The sequence below is a fragment of the Pseudophryne corroboree genome, chromosome 3 (assembly GCF_028390025.1).
Source record: "Pseudophryne corroboree isolate aPseCor3 chromosome 3, aPseCor3.hap2, whole genome shotgun sequence".
In the NCBI taxonomy this organism is placed as follows: Eukaryota; Metazoa; Chordata; class Amphibia; order Anura; family Myobatrachidae; genus Pseudophryne; species Pseudophryne corroboree.
The window spans coordinates 567,109,736-567,130,233 of NC_086446.1; the positions used below are offsets into that span (position 1 = coordinate 567,109,736).

At 46.9% G+C, this 20,498-nt stretch overlaps 1 protein-coding gene across 3 annotated transcripts in view; it reads right to left on the reverse strand.

The window, feature by feature from the left end:
- PSAP (prosaposin) overlaps positions 1-18,279 on the reverse strand; it is a 42,386-nt gene extending 24,107 nt beyond the window's left edge. The window contains exons 1-6 of one of the 3 annotated variants that reach the window (XM_063961313.1): positions 18,172-18,279; positions 12,170-12,303; positions 11,528-11,602; positions 9,373-9,498; positions 8,941-9,132; positions 7,722-7,862 (exon numbers count right to left, since the gene is read on the reverse strand). In XM_063961313.1, the coding sequence (XP_063817383.1) occupies positions 7,722-7,862; positions 8,941-9,132; positions 9,373-9,498; positions 11,528-11,602; positions 12,170-12,303; positions 18,172-18,211 (708 nt within the window). In that variant the 5' untranslated portion in view covers positions 18,212-18,279. Of the gene's footprint in view, positions 1-7,721; positions 7,866-8,940; positions 9,133-9,372; positions 9,499-11,527; positions 11,603-12,169; positions 12,304-17,869; positions 17,892-18,171 lie in introns of those variants that run through there. The other 2 variants (XM_063961312.1, XM_063961314.1) reach the window with 2 other exon arrangements.
- Between the last annotated feature and the right edge of the window lie 2,219 nt (positions 18,280-20,498).

Consider the following 20,498-nt stretch of genomic DNA (forward strand, 5'->3'; position numbering starts at 1 on the left):
TATGGGCTTTTGTAAGATAAAGCTGCCAGTTCTGACACTCTCCTGGCCGAAGCCAGGGCTAGTAGCATGGTCACTTTCCATGTGAGATATTTCAAATCCACATTTTTTAGTGGTTCAAACCAATGAGATTTTAGAAAGTCCAAAACCACATTGAGATCCCACGGTGCCACTGGAGGCACCACAGGAGGCTGTATATGCAGCACTCCCTTAACAAAAGTCTGGACTTCAGGGACTGAAGCCAATTCTTTCTGGAAGAAAATCGACAGGGCCGAAATTTGAACCTTAATAGATCCCAATTTGAGACCCATAGACAATCCTGATTGCAGGAAATGTAGGAATCGACCCAGTTGAAATTCCTCCGTCGGAGCACTCCGATCCTCGCACCATGCAACATATTTTCGCCAAATGCGGTGATAATGTTGCACGGTTACTTCCTTCCTTGCTTTAATCAAAGTAGGAATGACTTCTTCCGGCATGCCTTTTTCCTTTAGGATCCGGCGTTCAACCGCCATGCCGTCAAACGCAGCCGCGGTAAGTCTTGAAACAGACAGGGACCCTGCTGAAGCAAGTCCCTCCTTAGAGGTAGAGGCCACGGATCTTCCGTGATCATCTCTTGAAGTTCCGGGTACCAAGTCCTTCTTGGCCAATCCGGAACCACTAGTATCGTTCTTACGCCTCTTTGCCGTATAATTCTCAATACTTTTGGTATGAGAGGCAGAGGAGGAAACACATACACCGACTGGTACACCCAAGGCGTTACCAGCGCGTCCACAGCTATTGCCTGCGGATCTCTTGACCTGGCGCAATACCTGTCCAGTTTTTTGTTGAGGCGAGACGCCATCATGTCCACCATTGGTCTTTCCCAACGGGTTACCAGCATGTGGAAAACTTCTGGATGAAGTCCCCACTCTCCCGGGTGAAGGTCGTGTCTGCTGAGGAAGTCTGCTTCCCAGTTGTCCACTCCCGGGATGAACACTGCTGACAGTGCTATTACATGATTCTCTGCCCAGCGAAGAATCCTTGCAGCTTCTGCCATTGCACTCCTGCTTCTTGTGCCGCCCTGTCTGTTCACATGGGCGACTGCCGTGATGTTGTCCGACTGGATCAACACCGGTTTTCCCTGAAGCAGAGGTTCTGCCTGGCTTAGAGCATTGTAGATTGCTCTTAGTTCCAGAATGTTTATGTGAAGAGACGTTTCCAGGCTCGTCCACACTCCCTGGAAGTTTCTTCCTTGTGTGACTGCTCCCCAGCCTCTCAGGCTGGCGTCCGTGGTCACCAGGATCCAATCCTGTATGCCGAATCTGCGGCCCTCCAATAGATGAGCACTCTGCAACCACCACAGAAGAGATACCCTTGTCCTTGGAGACAGGGTTATCCGCTGGTGCATCTGAAGATGCGACCCTGACCATTTGTCCAACAGATCCCTCTGGAAAATTCTTGCGTGGAATCTGCCGAATGGAATTGCTTCGTAAGAAGCCACCATTTTTCCCAGGACTCTTGTGCATTGATGTACAGACACCTTACCTGGTTTTAGGAGGTTCCTGACAAGCTCGGATAACTCCTTGGCTTTTTCCTCCGGGAGAAAAACCTTTTTCTGAACCGTGTCCAGAATCATCCCTAGGAACAGCAGACGAGTTGTCGGCATTAACTGGGATTTTGGAATATTCAGAATCCACCCGTGCTGTTTTAGCACTTCTTGAGACAGTGCTAATCCCATCTCTAGCTGTTCTCTGGACCTTGCCCTTATTAGGAGATCGTCCAAGTATGGGATAATTAATACGCCTTTTCTTCGAAGAAGAATCATCATCTCGGCCATTACCTTTGTAAAGACCCGAGGTGCCGTGGACAATCCGAACGGCAGCGTCTGAAACTGATAGTGACAGTTTTGTACGACGAACCTGAGGTACCCCTGGTGTGAGGGGTAAATTGGAACGTGGAGGTACGCATCCTTGATGTCCAAGGATACCATAAAGTCCCCTTCTTCCAGGTTCGCTATCACTGCTCTGAGTGACTCCATCTTGAACTTCTTTATGTACAGGTTCAAGGATTTCAGATTTAGAATAGGTCTTACCGAGCCATCCGGCTTCGGTACCACAAATAGAGTGGAATAATACCCCTTTCCTTGTTGTAGAAGAGGTACCTTGACTATCACCTGCTGAGAGTACAGCTTGTGAATGGCTTCCAAGACCGTCTCCCTTTCGGAGGGGGACGTTGGTAAAGCAGACTTCAGGAAACGGCGAGGTGGATCTGTCTCTAGTTCCAACCTGTATCCCTGAGATATTATCTGCAGGATCCAGGGATCTACCTGCGAGTGAGCCCACTGCGCGCTGAAATTCTTGAGACGACCGCCCACCGCCCCCGAGTCCGCTTGAGAAGCCCCAGCGTCATGCTGAGGCTTTTGTAGAAGCGGGGGAGGGCTTCTGTTCCTGGGAAGGAGCTGCCTGTTGCTGTCTCTTCCCCCTTCCTCTGCCTCGTGGCAGATATGAATATCCCTTTGCTCTCTTGTTTTTAAAGGAACGAAAGGGCTGCGGTTGAAAAGTCGGTGTCTTTTTCTGTTGGGGAGTAACTTGAGGTAAAAAGGTGGATTTCCCGGCTGTAGCCGTGGCCACCAAATCTGATAGACCGACTCCAAATAACTCCTCCCCTTTATACGGCAAAACTTCCATATGCCGTTTTGAGTCCGCATCGCCTGACCACTGTCGCGTCCATAAACTTCTTCTGGCCGAAATGGACATAGCACTTACCCGTGATGCCAGTGTGCAGATATCCCTCTGTGCATCACGCATATAAAGAAATGCATCCTTTATTTGCTCTAAAGACAGTAAAACATTGTCCCTATCCAGGGTATCAATATTTTCAATCAGGGACTCTGACCAAGCTACTCCAGCACTGCACATCCAGGCTGTCGCTATAGCTGGTCGTAGTATAACACCTGTATGTGTGTATATACTTTTTTGGATATTTTCCATCCTCCTATCTGCTGGATCTTTAAGTGCGGCCGTCTCAGGAGAGGGTAACGCCACTTGTTTTGATAAGCGTGTGAGCGCCTTGTCCACCCTAGGAGGTGTTTCCCAGCGCGCCCTAACCTCTGGCGGGAAAGGGTATAAAGCCAATAACTTCTTTGAAATTAGCATCTTTTTATCGGGGGCAACCCACGCTTCATCACACACCTCATTTAGTTCTTCTGACTCAGGAAAAACTATAGGTAGTTTTTTCACACCCCACATAATACCCTGTTTAGTGGTACCTGTAGTATCAGCTAAATGTAACGCCTCCTTCATTGCCAAAATCATATAACGTGTGGCCCTACTGGAAAATACGGTTGATTCGTCACCGTCGCCACTGGAATCAGTGCCTGTGTCTGGGTCTGTGTCGACCGACTGAGGCAAAGGGCGTTTTACAGCCCCTGACGGTGTTTGAGGCGCCTGGACAGGCACTAATTGATTGTCCGGCCGTCTCATGTCGTCAAACGACTGCTTTAGCGTGTTGACACTATCCCGTAATTCCATAAATAAAGGCATCCATTCTGGTGTCGACCCCCTAGGAGGTGACATCCCCATATTTGGCAATTGCTCCGCCTCCACACCAATATCGTCCTCATACATGTCGACACACGTACCGACACACAGCAGACACACAGGGAATGCTCTTAACGAAGACAGGACCCCACTAGCCCTTTGGGGAGACAGAGGGAGAGTTTGCCAGCACACACCAAAGCGCTATATATGACAAGGATAGCCTTATAATAAGTGCTCCCTGTATAGCTGCTTTTATAATATAATTTTTGCCACTATTTTGCCCCCCCTCTCTTGTTTTACCCTGTTTCTGTAGTGCAGTGCAGGGGAGAGACCTGGGAGCCGTCCTGACCAGCGGAGCTGTGTAAGGAAAATGGCGCTGTGTGCTGAGGAGATAGGCCCCGCCCCTTTTCCGGCGGGCTCGTCTCCCGCTCTTTAGTGGATTCTGGCAGGGGTTAAATATCTCCATATAGCCCCCGGAGGCTATATGTGAGGTATTTTTTTAGCCAAATAGGTTTTCATTTGCCTCCCAGGGCGCTCCCCTCCCAGCGCCCTGCACCCTCAGTGACTGCCGTGTGAAGTGTGCGGAGAGGAAAATGGCGCACAGCTGCAGTGCTGTGCGCTACCTTTAGAAGACTGAGGAGTCTTCTGCCGCCGATTCTGGACCTCTTCTTGTTTCAGCATCTGCAAGGGGGCCGGCGGCGAGGCTCCGGTGACCATCCAGGCTGTACCTGTGATCGTCCCTCTGGAGCTGATGTCCAGTAGCCAAGAAGCCAATCCATCCTGCACGCAGGTGAGTTCACTTCTTCTCCCCTAAGTCCCTCGTTGCAGTGATCCTGTTGCCAGCAGGACTCACTGTAAAATAAAAAACCTAAGCTAAACTTTTCTAAGCAGCTCTTTAGGAGAGCCACCTAGATTGCACCCTTCTCGGCCGGGCACAAAAATCTAACTGAGGCTTGGAGGAGGGTCATAGGGGGAGGAGCCAGTGCACACCACCTGATCGGAAAGCTTTACTTTTTGTGCCCTGTCTCCTGCGGAGCCGCTATTCCCCATGGTCCTTTCAGGAACCCCAGCATCCACTAGGACGATAGAGAAATATTATCCCCGTCTTAGAGTATTAATATTATCTGACAGGTCAGACCACACTGCAGCAGCACTATTTATGCTGAGGCAATTGCAGGTCTCAGTATATAACCTGAGTGTGTATATACAGACTTCAGGATAGCCTCCTGCTTTTTATCAGCAGGCTCCTTCAAGGTGGCCGTATCCTAAGACGGCAGTGCCACCTTTTTTGACAAACGTGTGAGCGCCTTATCCACCCTAAGGGATATCTCCCAACGTGACCTATCCTCTGGCGGGAAAGGGTACGCCATCAGTAACTTTTTAGAAATTACCAGTTTCTTATCGGGGGAACCCACGCTTCTTTACACACTTCATTCATTCATCTGATGGGGGAACAAAACACTGGCTGCTTTTTCTCCCCAAAAATAAAACCCCTTTTATGTGGTACTTGGGTTCATGTCAGAAATGTGTAACACATTTTTCATTGCCGAGATCATGCAACGGATGTTCCTAGTGGATTGTGTATATGTCTCAACCTCGTCGACACTGGAGTCAGACTCCGTGTCGACATGTGTGTCTGCCTTTTATGTAAGGAGTTGACATTGTCGGTTAATACCTTCCACCTATCCATCCACTCTGGTGTCGGGCCCCCTCTGCTCCGCCTCCATGTAACCTTCCTCATCCAACATGTCGACACAGCCGTACCGACACACACAGGGAATGCTCTGACTGAGGACAGGACCCCACAAAGTCCTTTGGGGAGACAGAGAGAGTATGCCAGCACACACCAGAGCGCTATATAATGCAGGGATTAACACTAACAGTGATTTTTTCCCCAATAGCTGCTTGTATACATATATTGCACCTAAATGTAGTGCCCCCCCTCTCTTTTTAACCCTTTGAGCCTGAAAACTACAGGGGAGAGCCTGGGGAGCTGTCTTCCAGCTGCACTGTGAAGAAAAAAATGGCGCCAGTGTGCTGAGGGAGAAGCCCCGCCCCTTTTTCGGCAGACTTTTCTCCCGCTTTTTTATGGATTCTGGCAGGGGTAATTTATCACATATATAGCCCTGGGACTATATATTGTGATGATTTGCCAGCCAAGGTGTCTTATATTGCCCTCAGGGCGCTCCACCCCCCCCCGCATCAGTGACCGGAGTGTGAGGTGTACATGAGGAGCAATGGCGCACAGCTGCAGTGCTGTGCGCTACCTTGGTGAAGACCGAAGTCTTCTGCCGCCGATTTTCCGGACTTTCTTCGTGCTTCTGGCTCTGTAAGGGGGACGGCGGCGCGGCTCCGGGAACGAACACCAAGGTCGGGTCCTGCGGTCGATCCCTCTGGAGCTAATGGTGTCCAGTAGCCTAAGAAGCCCAAACTACCACCTGTTAGGTAGGTTCGCTTCTTCTCCCTTTAGTCCCTCGCTGCAGTGAGTCTGTTGCCAGCAGATCTCACTGTAAAATAAAAAACCTAAATATACTTTCTTTCTAGGAGCTCAGGAGAGCCCCTAATGTGCATCCAGCTCAGCCGGGCACAAGAATCTAACTGAGGTCTGGAGGAGGGTCTTAGTGGGAGGAGCCAGTGCACACCAGGTAGTCCTAAAGCTTTCTTTAGTTGTGCCCAGTCTCCTGCGGAGCCGCTAATCCCCATGGTCCTTACGGAGTCCCAGCATCCACTTAGGACGTCAGAGAAACCTATCACTCCCCCTTAGTGCCCGACCCTAACCAGCCCCCAGAGGTGCAGCTGGTATGCATGCTTCAAGATTGAGGCTACCATGTGGTCCCGCAATCTCCCCCTCACAGCACCACTCACCCCGATGGGCAGGTCCTCGTCAAGTGGCATGGGTCATGGTACCGAAGATACTGCTCTCCGGCCAGATCGCCTCAGCAGTGCGGGGGTCTCCGGAAGCTCAAATGATCGGGCCAGGCCGCAGCGCAGGGTCTCCAGGCCAGCAAGCATCCAGTAACATAGGGGCAGCTCCGCACACTGCGGGTGGAAAGTCAGCCGCCAGAACAAGGACCCCAAGAGGATGAAACCAGCGGGTGGGAGTGCGCAGGCGATACTGGGGCTGGTGAGCGCTGGGAGGTGGCGGGGCCGCAGTGCAGCTCCTGGACCCAGGAGCAGCAAGTCACACTGGGGGGGGTTTGACCAGTACACAAACACATTGGAAGGGGAGGGGCAGTACTGCAACAGGCTGCAGGTGGATAGTCATCCGCCCAGCCACTGGAACAAGGCGCCCAAGAGGAGACGACCAGCGGGCAGGAGTGTGCAGGCGATGCGGGGCTGGTGAGCGCTGGGAGGTGGCGGGGGCTGCAGTGCAGCTCCTGGACCCTGAAGCAGCTAGACACACTGCTGCAGCCGGCGGGCGTCTAGGCGACCGGTGGGTCCCCGATTGTGGCGGCCCTGCAGATAACGGCAGGATGGGGTGCAGGAGACCGCGAATCCCTGGGGCAGAGGATGGTAGCTCTGCGAGCACGCATCCATCCCCGGCCCCTATGGGTGGGTCCCCCGTGCAGCGCTCCATTGGGATTGGCTAGAGGTTTAGTGATTGATGTCTCCCTTGCCCAGCTGGCTCCTCCTCCACTTTCAGTCTTCTCTGCAGCCGAGCAAGTGAGACCATCAATGACCCTACTGCCAATCCCTGGAGAGCGCATCCCCAGGGGCCTATCCATTCAGAAAGAGCGAGTCCCTGGTCCACAATATTGCGTAAAATACGTGCTATGGCGCGTTTTTGTGATCACTGAAGTCCCAGCATGCCATAGTTTTGCCATTAGGGAATGCTACAGTGGCAGGGCATGCTGGGACTTTCATAACAGCACAGGTTGGCCAGGACTGCTCTATAGAATCTGCCAGTGTTCACATTATCCTCAATGATTCTACTGGTGTATACATATTGGAAGCTGGTTACCCAATACTGTAGTTACTGTATCTAAATCCACCCAACACCACCTCTGTCCTGTACACAAGGAATAAACACAGCACCCACCAAGTAGTGTAGACAGGACATTGAATATCTAGGGAGATGGGAAAGCTGATAAGTCAGCTTTCCTATCTTTTTCCAGTATAGGCTCGGATGCCTTGTGTCAAAGTAGAAATACCATAAAACAATCCTTAAAGTTATTTAAGCACCAAACTATAGCATAAACATACCTCTTCAGATAAGACCCCGCCAAGCTGATCACATTGTCTCAGTGCATTATCAATCAGCATCTTGCAGAAAGAAGAGTTGCCTTTGAGAGAGTCTTGTACATCTGTTACGAGTTGAAGACAGTCTTTGCAGATATCGGCATTCTGCTATTAAACAAAACAGACCACTCTATTAAAACATAAATAAAAAAAGTTGGCCTAGCCCCAATAGGATTGTCATTTAGTGCCAACCACACCACTGGCAACTTTATGGCATTTATGTAGTGTGCTATAACCATGTAAAAAGTTTAGTACACCCTCCATAACCAGACTACAACATGTATTCAGAGCATGAACTATTTAAAAAAAAAAAAAAAAAAAAAAAAAGTGAAGCAACTGTTTGCCATGGTAATCCTGTGATACAGAACTGTGCATTTATTTGGTAACATCAAAGAGTTCTTCTGGACTGAAGCCTACCCATGACAATGTGAAGTATACAAGACTAACTGCCTGTCAGAACAGTCTGTTGATCTCACCTTACACAAGAGCAACACAGCTAGCAAAAGACATAGGGCATCTACAATGTCTGCTTGGTTGAATTAGTGTAGTCACATTAGTGAGCCCACCTTCTGTGCCCATGAAGAGAAGTAAATTTATATTACATTGGTTCCAACAGTAAATTTACATGACAATAACCATCAGATGCAGGTTACACAATACCAGCTGGGTCAACATAGCTTCTTTTAACATATTTGTGGCCTTACAGTCACCCCTTTCGTTCTAGGCCCTTATAGAACTGCATCATTCCATCCTTGCATTTGTGAGAACAAATACATTCTATTGGTGATAAAGCCAACTATAGGAAAATTCACACTGCTAAAATAAAAAAGGGGCAGTTTAGAAAGTCTTTGTCAATAACCATCCCACATAAAAGAAAAACCTATTTTAGTCACATCAATACAAATTGTTATCTTCTTTTCAATCCCTCAACATGTCATGCGATTGCAGAGGGGTATAAAAGTAGGCAAAGGATGTCAAAGCAGCGCAAAAAGGTTTGTTTCTAAGCCTCTGCTCCAACGTAATGTGTCTCGTTATTATGTTAGTCCTTGACCATCTGTAGAATCACGAGTCTCCAGTCAAAGCTAGAATGCCCCTAATCATGAAAGGACACCTTAACAATATTTGGACTGAGTGTACATAATATTCAGAGATAGAAAAAGATTATTACAAGACATTCTATCACCTTGGGTTCTGGAGTAGTCTTATCCTGTGGAAACCGGAGGAGGGGAACATTTGCCAGAAAAGGGTAAACCATCTTGGACAAGTCCTCCTCTGGAATCTCATTAGTTAGGAGTTGTTGAGGTTGCTTGAGGCTAGCCAGGTGTTGCTGAAGAGACTTGCACAGGCCGATGGCAGCGCAGGCCACACTTGGATTCTAAAATAAAAAGTTGCTTCTGTTAATAAGCCCAGTAAACACAAATGTGGTTACTGTTGCACTTCAAGAGTGCAAAGAGCAGAGTAAGGCTATACTATCTTCCAGGCAGACATCCCCTACAGACATCTAATTGTACATTAGCTATGAAAAAACCCCAAACCAAACCGCATGCAAGAACTTTACATGTCCCCTTTAGGAGGTGTCCACTACAAAGAAAAAATAAATAAATTTTGAACATACCAGTTCTTCCACAATGATGTTCAGAACAAGTGGGTAGTACTGGTCAACTAACTGCTTGCACTCAGAAGATATGGCTTCATCAGGAATAAATTCACATGCCTTATTTAAGTATGATAGGATCTCACTCTGGAATAGAAACAAAGCATAAGTTACCATAACGAGTCACCTCACCAGGCTGCAGTGGCAATGCATTCTGGGAACCTGAAGAGGCTTGACACTTGAGGGGTATCCAACTACCCACAGTAATACTACATTCAGACCGCAAATGCCGGATCCTACCCGGTAAGACAAACGTGTACTTACCGGGTGGGATCCGGCATTTGCGCTCCGCTGCTGGCTTTCCGACTCGGCAATATACCGGGTCGGTTGCCATAGCAGCGGAGGGAGCAGCAGCAGCAGGGGCAGGGGTGGAGGCGGTGCCGGGAGATGAGCTCATCTCCTGCGCCGCCTCTCCCTATGCTGTGAAAGGGAACCGTATCGCATCGACACGGCTCCCATTCACACTGCACCTGACCCGGTAATCAACCCGGGTAAAACCCTTCTTTTTTACCGGGTTCAATTACCGGGTCAGGCGACCCGCTAAATCGTGAAAGGACCTTTCACATCGCACACTGACCCGGTTCGACACGGCAATATGCCGTGTCGATGCCGGGTTATTTGTGCGATGTGAAAAGGGTTTTAAGTTACCACGGGTAATTGTGTCACTGGGAACTATCTAATTAGCCCCAATAAGCCGGCGGGGCTGTGGCTTATTGGGGATTTTGTTTCACCTGCCTCAGGCAGGCAAAACCAGATAGGACAGCCCAAAAAAAAAAAAAAAAAGTTTGGGAAAACGCACGTAAAATGTTCGTTTTTCCCAGCTGGCTGGATACCCCGCTTACTGTGCAAGCTTGAGAACTTCCACTCAAAATACTGGGGCAGATGTATTAACCTGGTGAAGGCATAAGGAAGTGATAAACCAGTGATATGTGCAAGGTGATAAATCAGCAGCCAATCATATCCTGTTAATTTACATATTTGAGCTGATTGGCTGGTGCCTTTATCACCTTGCACATATCACTGGCTTATCACTTCCTTATGCCTTCTCCAGGTTAATACATCTGCCCCACTATTACTGAAGCCAGATCCACTCGTAGGGGGATAAGCAATCTCACTCTTATTTAGCTGAACACCAATTGTCAAAAAAACAATTCTATGCTGACATTTAATGTAGGATGTCATTACCTAGACAGATGAAGTGATACAGAGGGAGGGGGTGATTGGGCAAATTCAATTGCCTGCAACGTACACAATTATGGCGGTGCAACACTTTCCTTTTACTGCACGATACTATGGAGGCGCGAGCTGAAATGAGCACTGCGGTGCCTGTACAGTACCTCTGTTAAGAGCGCTTTGCTCACAACTCACAAATGCTGAATAAATTCTCCATGAGGCTGTGGTTGGGTGACCATTAAGTATAGGGCTGGTGAAAGTCTACAAATGTCTTCGGACGTGCTCTTGAGGTCAGTTACAGTGGTACCTTGCAATGGATAAGATATATCCCATCTGCAATACACCACTCTAGCATATTCTTCTTTGGGGAGGATAAACGGCAACCGAAGTAATGTATGAACCATAGGAGTCATTGGCATTCATTTTATTACCAGAACTGAAACAAAGCAGATAATACACACACACTATTTGGCCAGTGTCAAAAAACAGTCTAAGCCTCAAGTCTGAATTGATCATCAGTTACTGATATAGTACATTTCTAATGCAAATGGCAAAATTTGACAAAGCCATTAGACTGGACATGTCCATGTAAGAAATGAATGCTTTATCAGATTTTAGGTCTTGTCAAGAGAAGTGCATGCAAATGTCTATGCATCCATTTGTATAGTCGCAACCTTACCATTCCTCCTTGTGAATTATAAAATCTTTCTAGGGGGAAGCCAAGCTTCTCCTGCACGCACAGAGTACAATAGTGAAACTTTCCCTATTATCTTCCATTCTGTAACGTTCCTTACCACTTATATAAACATTTAAATAGCATTACCATAGCAGCTTTTAGGCCAATTTATCATTATGTTCATTCAGCCAGAGAGGAGAGCTAAAGTACAGTGTAAGCAGTCACCTATCATGCTCTTCATTAAAGCTTTGTGCACAGACTACATACCTGTGTAGCATTGTCACTCACAAATTTCCTCACTACATCAACCACTTCCTTACACAGGTCACAAGGAACAGATTTCTGAAAAACAAAGCAAAATGTTAACACCCCTGCTAGTAATGACCATTAGGCTAACCTTCAGTTATTTCTTGTTGAGGGGTACTAGGACTACACTGGAGTCAATCACTGGGTACAACCAGTCAGCCAATCTGTAATGGCAATATCTGAGATACACATCATTCTGGTGAATGCATCCTACAGACAGGTGCACCACTGCATTATGTAGCTGTACTAGGAATTGATTTAAATGTTTATATCACATTATACCTACTGGTAGGTTAGTACCCTAGACATTTGTCTGGCAGGAAGGTTTGCCTTTAGACTAATGCTTAAGGTTTATTTTAATGTTGGCGCACCATGGTAAAAGCCTCAAATGTTCACATACATGAGAATACGATAAACCAAGGACAGTCAGCTCTTACCATACTATCCCTTTAAACCGGGACAATCATGAATTACACAGGTTCTATTGAATAAAATCAGATGAAATGCATGTCACCGATCCTGTGTCATTCATGTGTCCCAGTTTAAAGGGATAGTATTGGTAAGGCTAGATCTTACCACTTCACAAAAAGTGAAATTACGCACCAGCATGGGTTTATTCCAAACAGTTTGCCGGCAGTGTTCCACTGCACCACACTGAGATGCGGTGCGGATATTCACACACCAGACGCCGGGGCCATTGGCACATTGCTCTGTACCAAACAAGGGAGTTGCAGCAACTGCAGAGAGGAGAGAGATTGTACAGTTATATTTAGCAGTATCTGACAATCACAAAGTCAGGAAGGTGTGGAGACACAGACTTGATATGTATAGCTAGGGGTGTGGTCTGCGCTCCCTTATATTGGTTATGTTATGCAAACTAGTCTCCGTGCAGCCTTTGTTTAAAGTAAAAAATCTTTACTGATTTTTTTCTGGTTATCTGGACGGTACATGGGGTAAAAAAAAACAAAAAAAAAAACCTTTGGCGTTATAGGACTAGTTCCAAGAAAAAAGTGCATGGATAGTTTTAAGTGTATTTATTTTTTTCAATACGTTTAAAATATCAGCTGTATGTAAACAGTTACTTTGTATGGAATAAATGGATAGTTTTATATTGTTACAATAGCAAAGAAAAACGAAACGAGCAGTTAGAGAAGAACAGATTATAAATATTAGCAAGCCCAAAGAGATAATCAATGGGAAAAAGTGTGTGTGTGTGTGTGTGTGTGTGTGTGTGTGTGTGTGTGTGTGTAATCAGTCCTCTTAATAAAATTACAAGGTATTTTAAATGAATCTGGGGTTCATTAGACAGTCCCCCCGTTAGTTGAAGTGTCCAGTATTACAGTTCTCATAAATCTACAGCAGAAGTCAGTCCGTAATAGAAAGTGTCCACATGCAGGAGAGTGCTAGGGTATTGCACTTATGGATCTTCACCCCTGCACGGGGTCCGGCTGTCTTCCGTTCAGGTCTCTGATTCCTATTCAGTGTGTATGAGTGGCGTCTCTTCCCCGGTAGCCGCGGTGTTACTCAGGCAGGATACTGCCGTATGGTCAACATGAGTTTTTCCATTTTTTGGATTTTTCATACTTAACGCTCCATGTTGACTACAATTGGAACAGTAACCTGTGCCTTGCCCGAAGCATGTCGAGCGAAGCAAGCCATGCGATGGGACACGGTGCACTAATTGGGGTTCCCGTCACTTTACAAAGAAGTAGACGCCAAAAAAAGTTAAAATAAATAAAAATTACATGTCGACCTATTGTTCCTGTCGACCTAAGTTGTGTCTACCCAACGACCCTTACCCACTCAGGCACCTGTGTGCTTTTGGACTCTAGGGTTTCTTGCCGGTGTCTTTCACAGGATCATAGATTCAGAGTCTGAAGCAAATGGGGGACATGGTCCACAAGTTTCACTCTGCTTTGCGGTGCTTCGTCAGGGACTGTCCCTGACGAAGCACAGCACCGCAAAGCCGAGTGAAACACGTTGGGTAACATCCCCATTCGCCCCAGACTTTTAAAATACCTTGTAATTTTATTAAGAGGACTGATCACTCATTTTACCATCGATTATCTTTTTGGGCTCACATATATTTTATAATCTGTTCTTCGAGAAGAACTGCTCGTTTCATTATTATTTGCTACTGTAACAATATAAAACTATTCTATACAAAGTAACCATTTTACAGCTGATATTTTAATAAAATACACTTAAAAACTATGCATGTACTTTTTTACTTGGAACCAATACCCTGAAGCGCCAAAGGTTTTACCCCATATGGTGGCACTGACGCATATTACATTCATTTCTATAGATCTTAAAGGACAAATGCCTACTCTACTTGCATTTTAGCGTTACCGGTCATATAAAGACTAAAAGGCTGCAAGTACCAGATTACCTAAAAAATCCTGTTTAAGGACACTGGAAGTTACTAGCGTAATATTAAAGCACAATGTGCAGAATAGTTACAATTCTAGGAGATTACTGACCGTACATTCACAAACACTAGAAGATGTTTCGGCATATTGGGGCCAGCTTGGATTTAACCCTAAAGCAGAGTACATACTGTACAATATATCAGACAATGTTGCGATCTGCAAAAGAATGCAACAAGCGTTATGTACTCCTAAACCCACCTAATTCATTGTCTGATAAATAGAGTTCTCATTGGATGTGCTACAAGCCAATGGACGATTTCACAGGAACACTACATTGTACAGCAGATTGTGCAGTGTGTATGGCGGTGGGAGACAGTGCATATATAATTTTTTCCCTTTCTGCTATATTGTGTACATTTGCACAATCTAAAGTTATTTTGGGTACAAGCGTTTGCAGATTCTCAGCCTACATAAAACAGATTATGAAGGGAATATTGATAATCCTGTATAAACCATACTATCTGCATATTTAACATGAAACCGGTGTGTTGGGACAGACTAAAATAAGTAAATCTGAGGGAAGATCTTGCATTTCCAGTGACCATTAACAAACGTCAGCCAAAAATACCAGAAATAAGGTTTGAGTTGCAGGAAACCTATAGCATATTATATATATTATAACTATCAAACACACATTTATCAGTAAGTTACAGCAAAGAGGTAATGCTTAGACAATTGGTGGAGTCAGAACCAGGTAACAGTATCTAATGGTGGGTACACACTGATAGATATCTGCAGATATACCTATGGACGGATCGGGCAGTGTGCTGTGAATACACTCAACGATCCATCGGGGACTGACGTCATGAACTGGGCGCCCGCCCAGTTCTGCTGTCAATCATCACCGGCCGCCGCAGCATGTGTATGGGCAGTCGGCTGGTCACCCGTACACACAGCGATGCGCCAATATATCAGTAGATATATTAGCCGCCGGCCAGGCTGCAGGGCCGATGCGATGTCTAAATGATTGAGTTCACCGACATATCGCCCGTACACACTGGCCGACGGACCTGCGATATATCGGCCGCTATATCGTCCAGTGTGTACGGGCCTTAAGAGATGCCCATTGACATCTTAAGTTTTTATGCGGGGAAAGGGAATTGTTTCTATAGTTGCATATCTTGTCCGCTCTATGTGGGGATAACCACTTTTCCAAGACAACATTTTCTGAAGTGAAGCACAACAGTAAGATTGGTGTTTGTGGGATGTCAACAGAAACCAGACTGAGCAGTGAGGTAACTCCTTTACACAAGATCTTGTGACCAGGAGAAGCATACAGTAGGTGGGGGGGAAATTCCGATTGAACAAGGAAGTGAGAAAACCTGACTTGCATTGCCACTTGTTGTTAAAACACATCTATATTGTCATTTACCAGATTTGTATAACAAGGTTCTGATAACTAGTTTGCAGTATAGACATATAAATCGTGCTTTGCACTAATTCACTACCATAAAGTCTTAATTTTTAAAGAGAAAAATTGAGTTTAAAAATTCTACTTCCAGTTTGCCAAGTTAGGCACCACAATGCCTCACCATAAGATGAAGGGAAACACTGATTGCTCCAACCCATCCATGTTTCGACAAGTCTCAGGTTTAATACAAGGACCAATTGACACGTGAACATGATAGGCCAAACACTTCACTTTTTAAAAGCAAATAGAGTAGTCTTAGTTCCATCAGGAAGCGGTTTTACTTATAAATATCAGCAACCACATGCTTAGTGCTCCCCTGCATATATAGCCGTATATGCACAGCAGAAATACTGCCAAAAGCAAGCATCTTATTAATTCCAGGACCATGTTGCTGCATAGTATGGAAGGAAATGAAATATACTGCACTTATTGTGATCTACTTTGTTTATGTACACAAAACACAGGTAAAGCCTGCCTTTCTCCGGTCACTCTGCAGAGACAAACCAGTGATTTGTGGGTGGCGTTTATGGCCAAGGGGGAAATGCATCAAGCTTGTGAAGGTAGACGTTAACCATACCAACCAGGCAGCTTCTGTCATTTTATAGAAGGTGCTAGATGCATAGCTAGTGAACGGCAACTTCTCTGCTTTGTCCCCAAGTGTGTTAATCTGCTCTTCGCTTGACTGGACACCACACAACTGCATAAAGTGTGCCACCCAATATACTGTACTACATTAGGACTACTGCACCGTATTACATAGCACACCAGTACAAGACAGACTGCATTTTTCCAACAAGTAGTTACTCATTTAAAAAAAAGTTTTTTTTCCATAGATGCTAATCTACAGATATTAGCATTTGTAAAATACCTTTATACAACAGAGATGGAAAATTAAAGGAGTGGGCACTCACACTATGCTGCGTACACTGTTCTATCAAGCGGGCAATATATTGTTTGCAAATTCATGGTTGTGTACACACCATGGGGTCGATTCTATTCGGCAACTAATGAATAGCGCCGGGAATTAGCTCCCGACGCTATTCAATTCAGCAACTAGTTACGTCGGCGATGGCCCGTTCTCGCCGACAAAACAGGTTGAATTGTCGGGAGAACGGGCATTCTCCGACTTAACTCCCCGGCGCGAGGCTGATTCCCGACAGAATCAGCCTCGCGCCGGCCGCGAGGCAGCACTTTTGTCGGGTTTCTCTTCTCATCCCCCGGGGATGAGAGAAGAATTCCCGACAATTGCAGGTAATTAGTTGCTGAATTGAATAGCGTCGGGAGCTAATTCCCGGCGCTATTCATTAGTTGCCGAATAGAATCGACCCCCATGTTTGCTAATGATAATCACAGACATATCACATCAGCCCTGCAGCACAGCCAATACAGCCCACCAACCATCCATACACTTGCTGCAGAACCGCAATCATCTTAACTAGGCCTGTGTGTACAGACAGCCCACCAACCACCCATACACTTGCTGCAGAACCTCAATCATCTTAACGGGGCCTGTGGATACTGCAGTCTGCAGACATGTTGTGTAACTGTGTACATAACCTAAAGACCTGCGTCAGCTCTCAAAGGCAGTGTGTCATGGAATAGAAACCTTCCATTTATCTCAAGCCACATTCAGATTGTAAATATTACCATAATTATCATGATTAATTAACTAGTATAATTAGTATGATCGCACATCAAAGATCTGGCTCTGAAATCCTTGCACTAGATGAAACCTGAAACAGAATTATATCAAGGCTTGGAGAGCGATAAATTGCATGGTGATAATGTACCAACCAATCAGCTCCTAACTGTCACTTCAAAGATATTCTGTAATATGGCAGTTAGGAGCAGCTTAGCTGGTACTTAATCTCCATCCACTTAATCAGTCTCCAAGGCTTGATAAATATGGGGCCCTAGACTGTTAGCTCAACCCTCCCACACAGGAGACTTGTTACCGCTTCACCCTAAAACAGTTTTGTTTAAGCCATGTGCAACTATTACATTCATTTTCAGTTAATGTATACACCAAGAAGATTACAGAAGTTGTGATTTAGTTGCTTCTTAGGGCACACATTAAAGTAGGTATTGCCTCTAGCCATGTTGCAATAAGGATTTTCTGAAGCCCTGTGCAATAACTGCACACATTTGCTTTATCACAATATAACTATACAGGAGGAGCCTACATGTTTACAGGCAGCGGTCACCTACTCAGTATTATGGTTTGAGGAATGTGTTGACTCATTATGAGAAGTAGCTCATGAAGCCTCAGCTACATATACTTTCTGCAATTACCAGTAGACTCACACTATGGGTAATTAGCAGTCTCTAGCAGGATATGTGTATACGTTTTGCAAGACGAGCAGTCTCCATATTCCACAGCCGACTAGGAAGCACTGCGACCCAGCAACTAGGCCCATTCAGGGCCAGTGATCACTGCCAGTTGTGTGTCACCCTACTTACATAACATGTGCACAGGCTTTCGGGGCCCGCACATCAGGAAGGGACAGCGCTCAGAGGACACCACAGCAGTACCAGCATTTTGCCCATCAGGGACCACACACCCGGCAGAGATCCTGCCAGGACATCCCGGCACTGGCAGCACCACCAGTGCTAGAAAGATGAAAGGGGCAAAGGAATGACCTGTGGCCAGTATTACAGTACATGACTGGCTCTAACATGACGCCGCTTCTCCCGTGCTCAGCAGTGACCTCACACCGTCCGAGCCCGGACACCAGGATCGGGGGCTGCGCCATAGACCTTACCAGCAGCAAAAAGGCACGACACCACAACCAGCAGCTTCATGACGACTCCAATCACCTGACTGAGCGAAACAGCTTCAGAGTCCTCCTGATAACAAGGCGCGGCCACGCCCAGACACGCCCCCCGTCAGCTGACAATTCCTCAGCAGTAAGGACGACGCTTCGTAACCGGAAGGCTGGCAGAGGCCATCTTTCATGTGGGCAAAACATTACTCATACAACAGCAGTCATCAGGCATTCATCATGTGATACACGAGTCAGAGTCGACTAGGTTGCACAATAAAATGGCAGCATTTCTGAAAAGTGTGTGTCATGACCACAAGGGCAAACGTTTTCATTGGGACATGAGTTGGGTACTTGCAAGCATTGCAAGATATTTTCTAGAGACATTTCTCTTACGTCCTAGAGGATGCTGGGGACTCCGTAAGGACCATGGTGTATAGACGGGCTCCGCAGGAGACATGGGCACTACAAAGAACTTTATGCTGCATTCACACCGCAAATGCCGGGTCCTACCCGGTAATACAAACGTGTACTTACCGGGTGGGATCCGGCATTTGCGCTCCGTTGCAGGCTTCCCGACCCGGCAATATACCGGGTCGGTTGCCATGACAACGGAGGCCGCAGCAGGGGCGGGGGTGGAGGCGGCGTCGGGAGATGAGCTCATCTCCAGCGCCGCCTCTCCCTATCTTGTGAATGGGAACCGTGTCGCATCGACACGGCTCCCATTCACACCGCACCTGACCCGGTAATCAACCCGGGTAAAACCCTTCTTTTTTACCGGGTTGATTTACCGGGTCAGGCGACCCGCTAAATCGCCCAGTGTGCTTTCACATCGCACACTGACCCGGTTCGACACGGCAATATGCCGTGTCGGTACCGGGTTATTTGTGCGATGTGAAAGGGGTATTAGAATGGGTGTGCACTGGCTCCTCCCTCTATTCCCCTTCTCCAGACCTCAGTTAGATCCTGTGCCCAGAGGAGATTGGGTGCATTACAGGGAGCTCTCCTGAGTTTCTCTGATAAAGAATTTTGTTAGGTTTTTTATTTTCAGGGAGCACTGCTGGCAACAGGCTTCTTGCATCGTGGGACTGAGGAGAGAGAAGCAGTCCTACTTAAGTGATAGGCTCTGCTTCTTAGGCTACTGGACACCATTAGCTCCAGAGGGAGTCGGAACCCAGGTCTCCCCTTGCTGTTCGTCGCACCGCCGTGCCGCCGTCCTCGCAGAGCCGGAAGATAGAAGCCGGGTGAGTATAAGAAGAAAAGAAGACTTCAAGGCGGCAGAAGACTTCAGATCTTCACTGAGGTGCGCACCGTTGCTCCCACACACACACACTAGCGGGCACAGATGGGTGCAGGGTGCAGGGGGGGCGCCCTGGGCAGCAATAAAGCCTCTATATCTGGCATAGACACTGCGGAGGCAGTAATTCTTTATATCCCCTGCCAGTTTGAGATATTTTAAGCGGGACCGAAGCCCGCCGCTGGAGGGGGCGGAGCTTGGTCTCTCAGCACTAACCAGCGCCATTTTCTCCACAGAGATCTGCAGAGAAGCTGACTCCCCGGTCTCTCCCCTGCTGAACACGGTGACACAGGGCTCGAAAGAGGTGGGAGGGGCACTTGTAAGGCGCAGTGAGTGTATTACACAGTAATTTAATATAAAAGCGCTATTATCTGGGGCATTATTTTCCAGTGTCAGTTGGCGCTGGGTGTGTGCTGGCATACTCTCTCTCTGTCTCTCCAAAAGGCCTTATTGGGGAACTGTCTCCTTATAACTATATCCGTGTGCGTGTGTGTGTGGGGGGGGGGGGTGTCGGTACGAGTGTGTCGGCATGTCTGATGCGGTAGGCTCAGTTAAGGAGGAGGTGGAGCAGATGATTGTGGTGTCGCCATCGGCAACGCCGACTCATGATTGGATGGACATGTGGAATGTTTTAAATGCAAATGTGACCTTATTACATAAGAGATTGGACAAAGCAGAGTCCAGGGAAAGAGCAGGGAGTCAATCCACGGCGTCGGCTGGGTCACCGGGCACTTCTGGGTCTCAAAAACGTCCCCTATCTCAGATAGCAGACACTGAAACCGACACGGACTCTGACTCGACTACGATGAAGCGAGGTTGCACCCGAGGGTGGCAAAAAGTATTCATTATATGATTATTACAATAAAAGAGGTTTTGCATATCACAGATGACCCCTCGGTCCCTGACACGAGGGTGCGCATGTATAAGGAAAAGAAACCTGAGGTAACCTTTCCCCCATCCCATGAGCTTAACGAGTTATTTGAAAAGGCTTGGGAAACTCCTGATAAAAAAATTGCAGATTCCCAAGAGG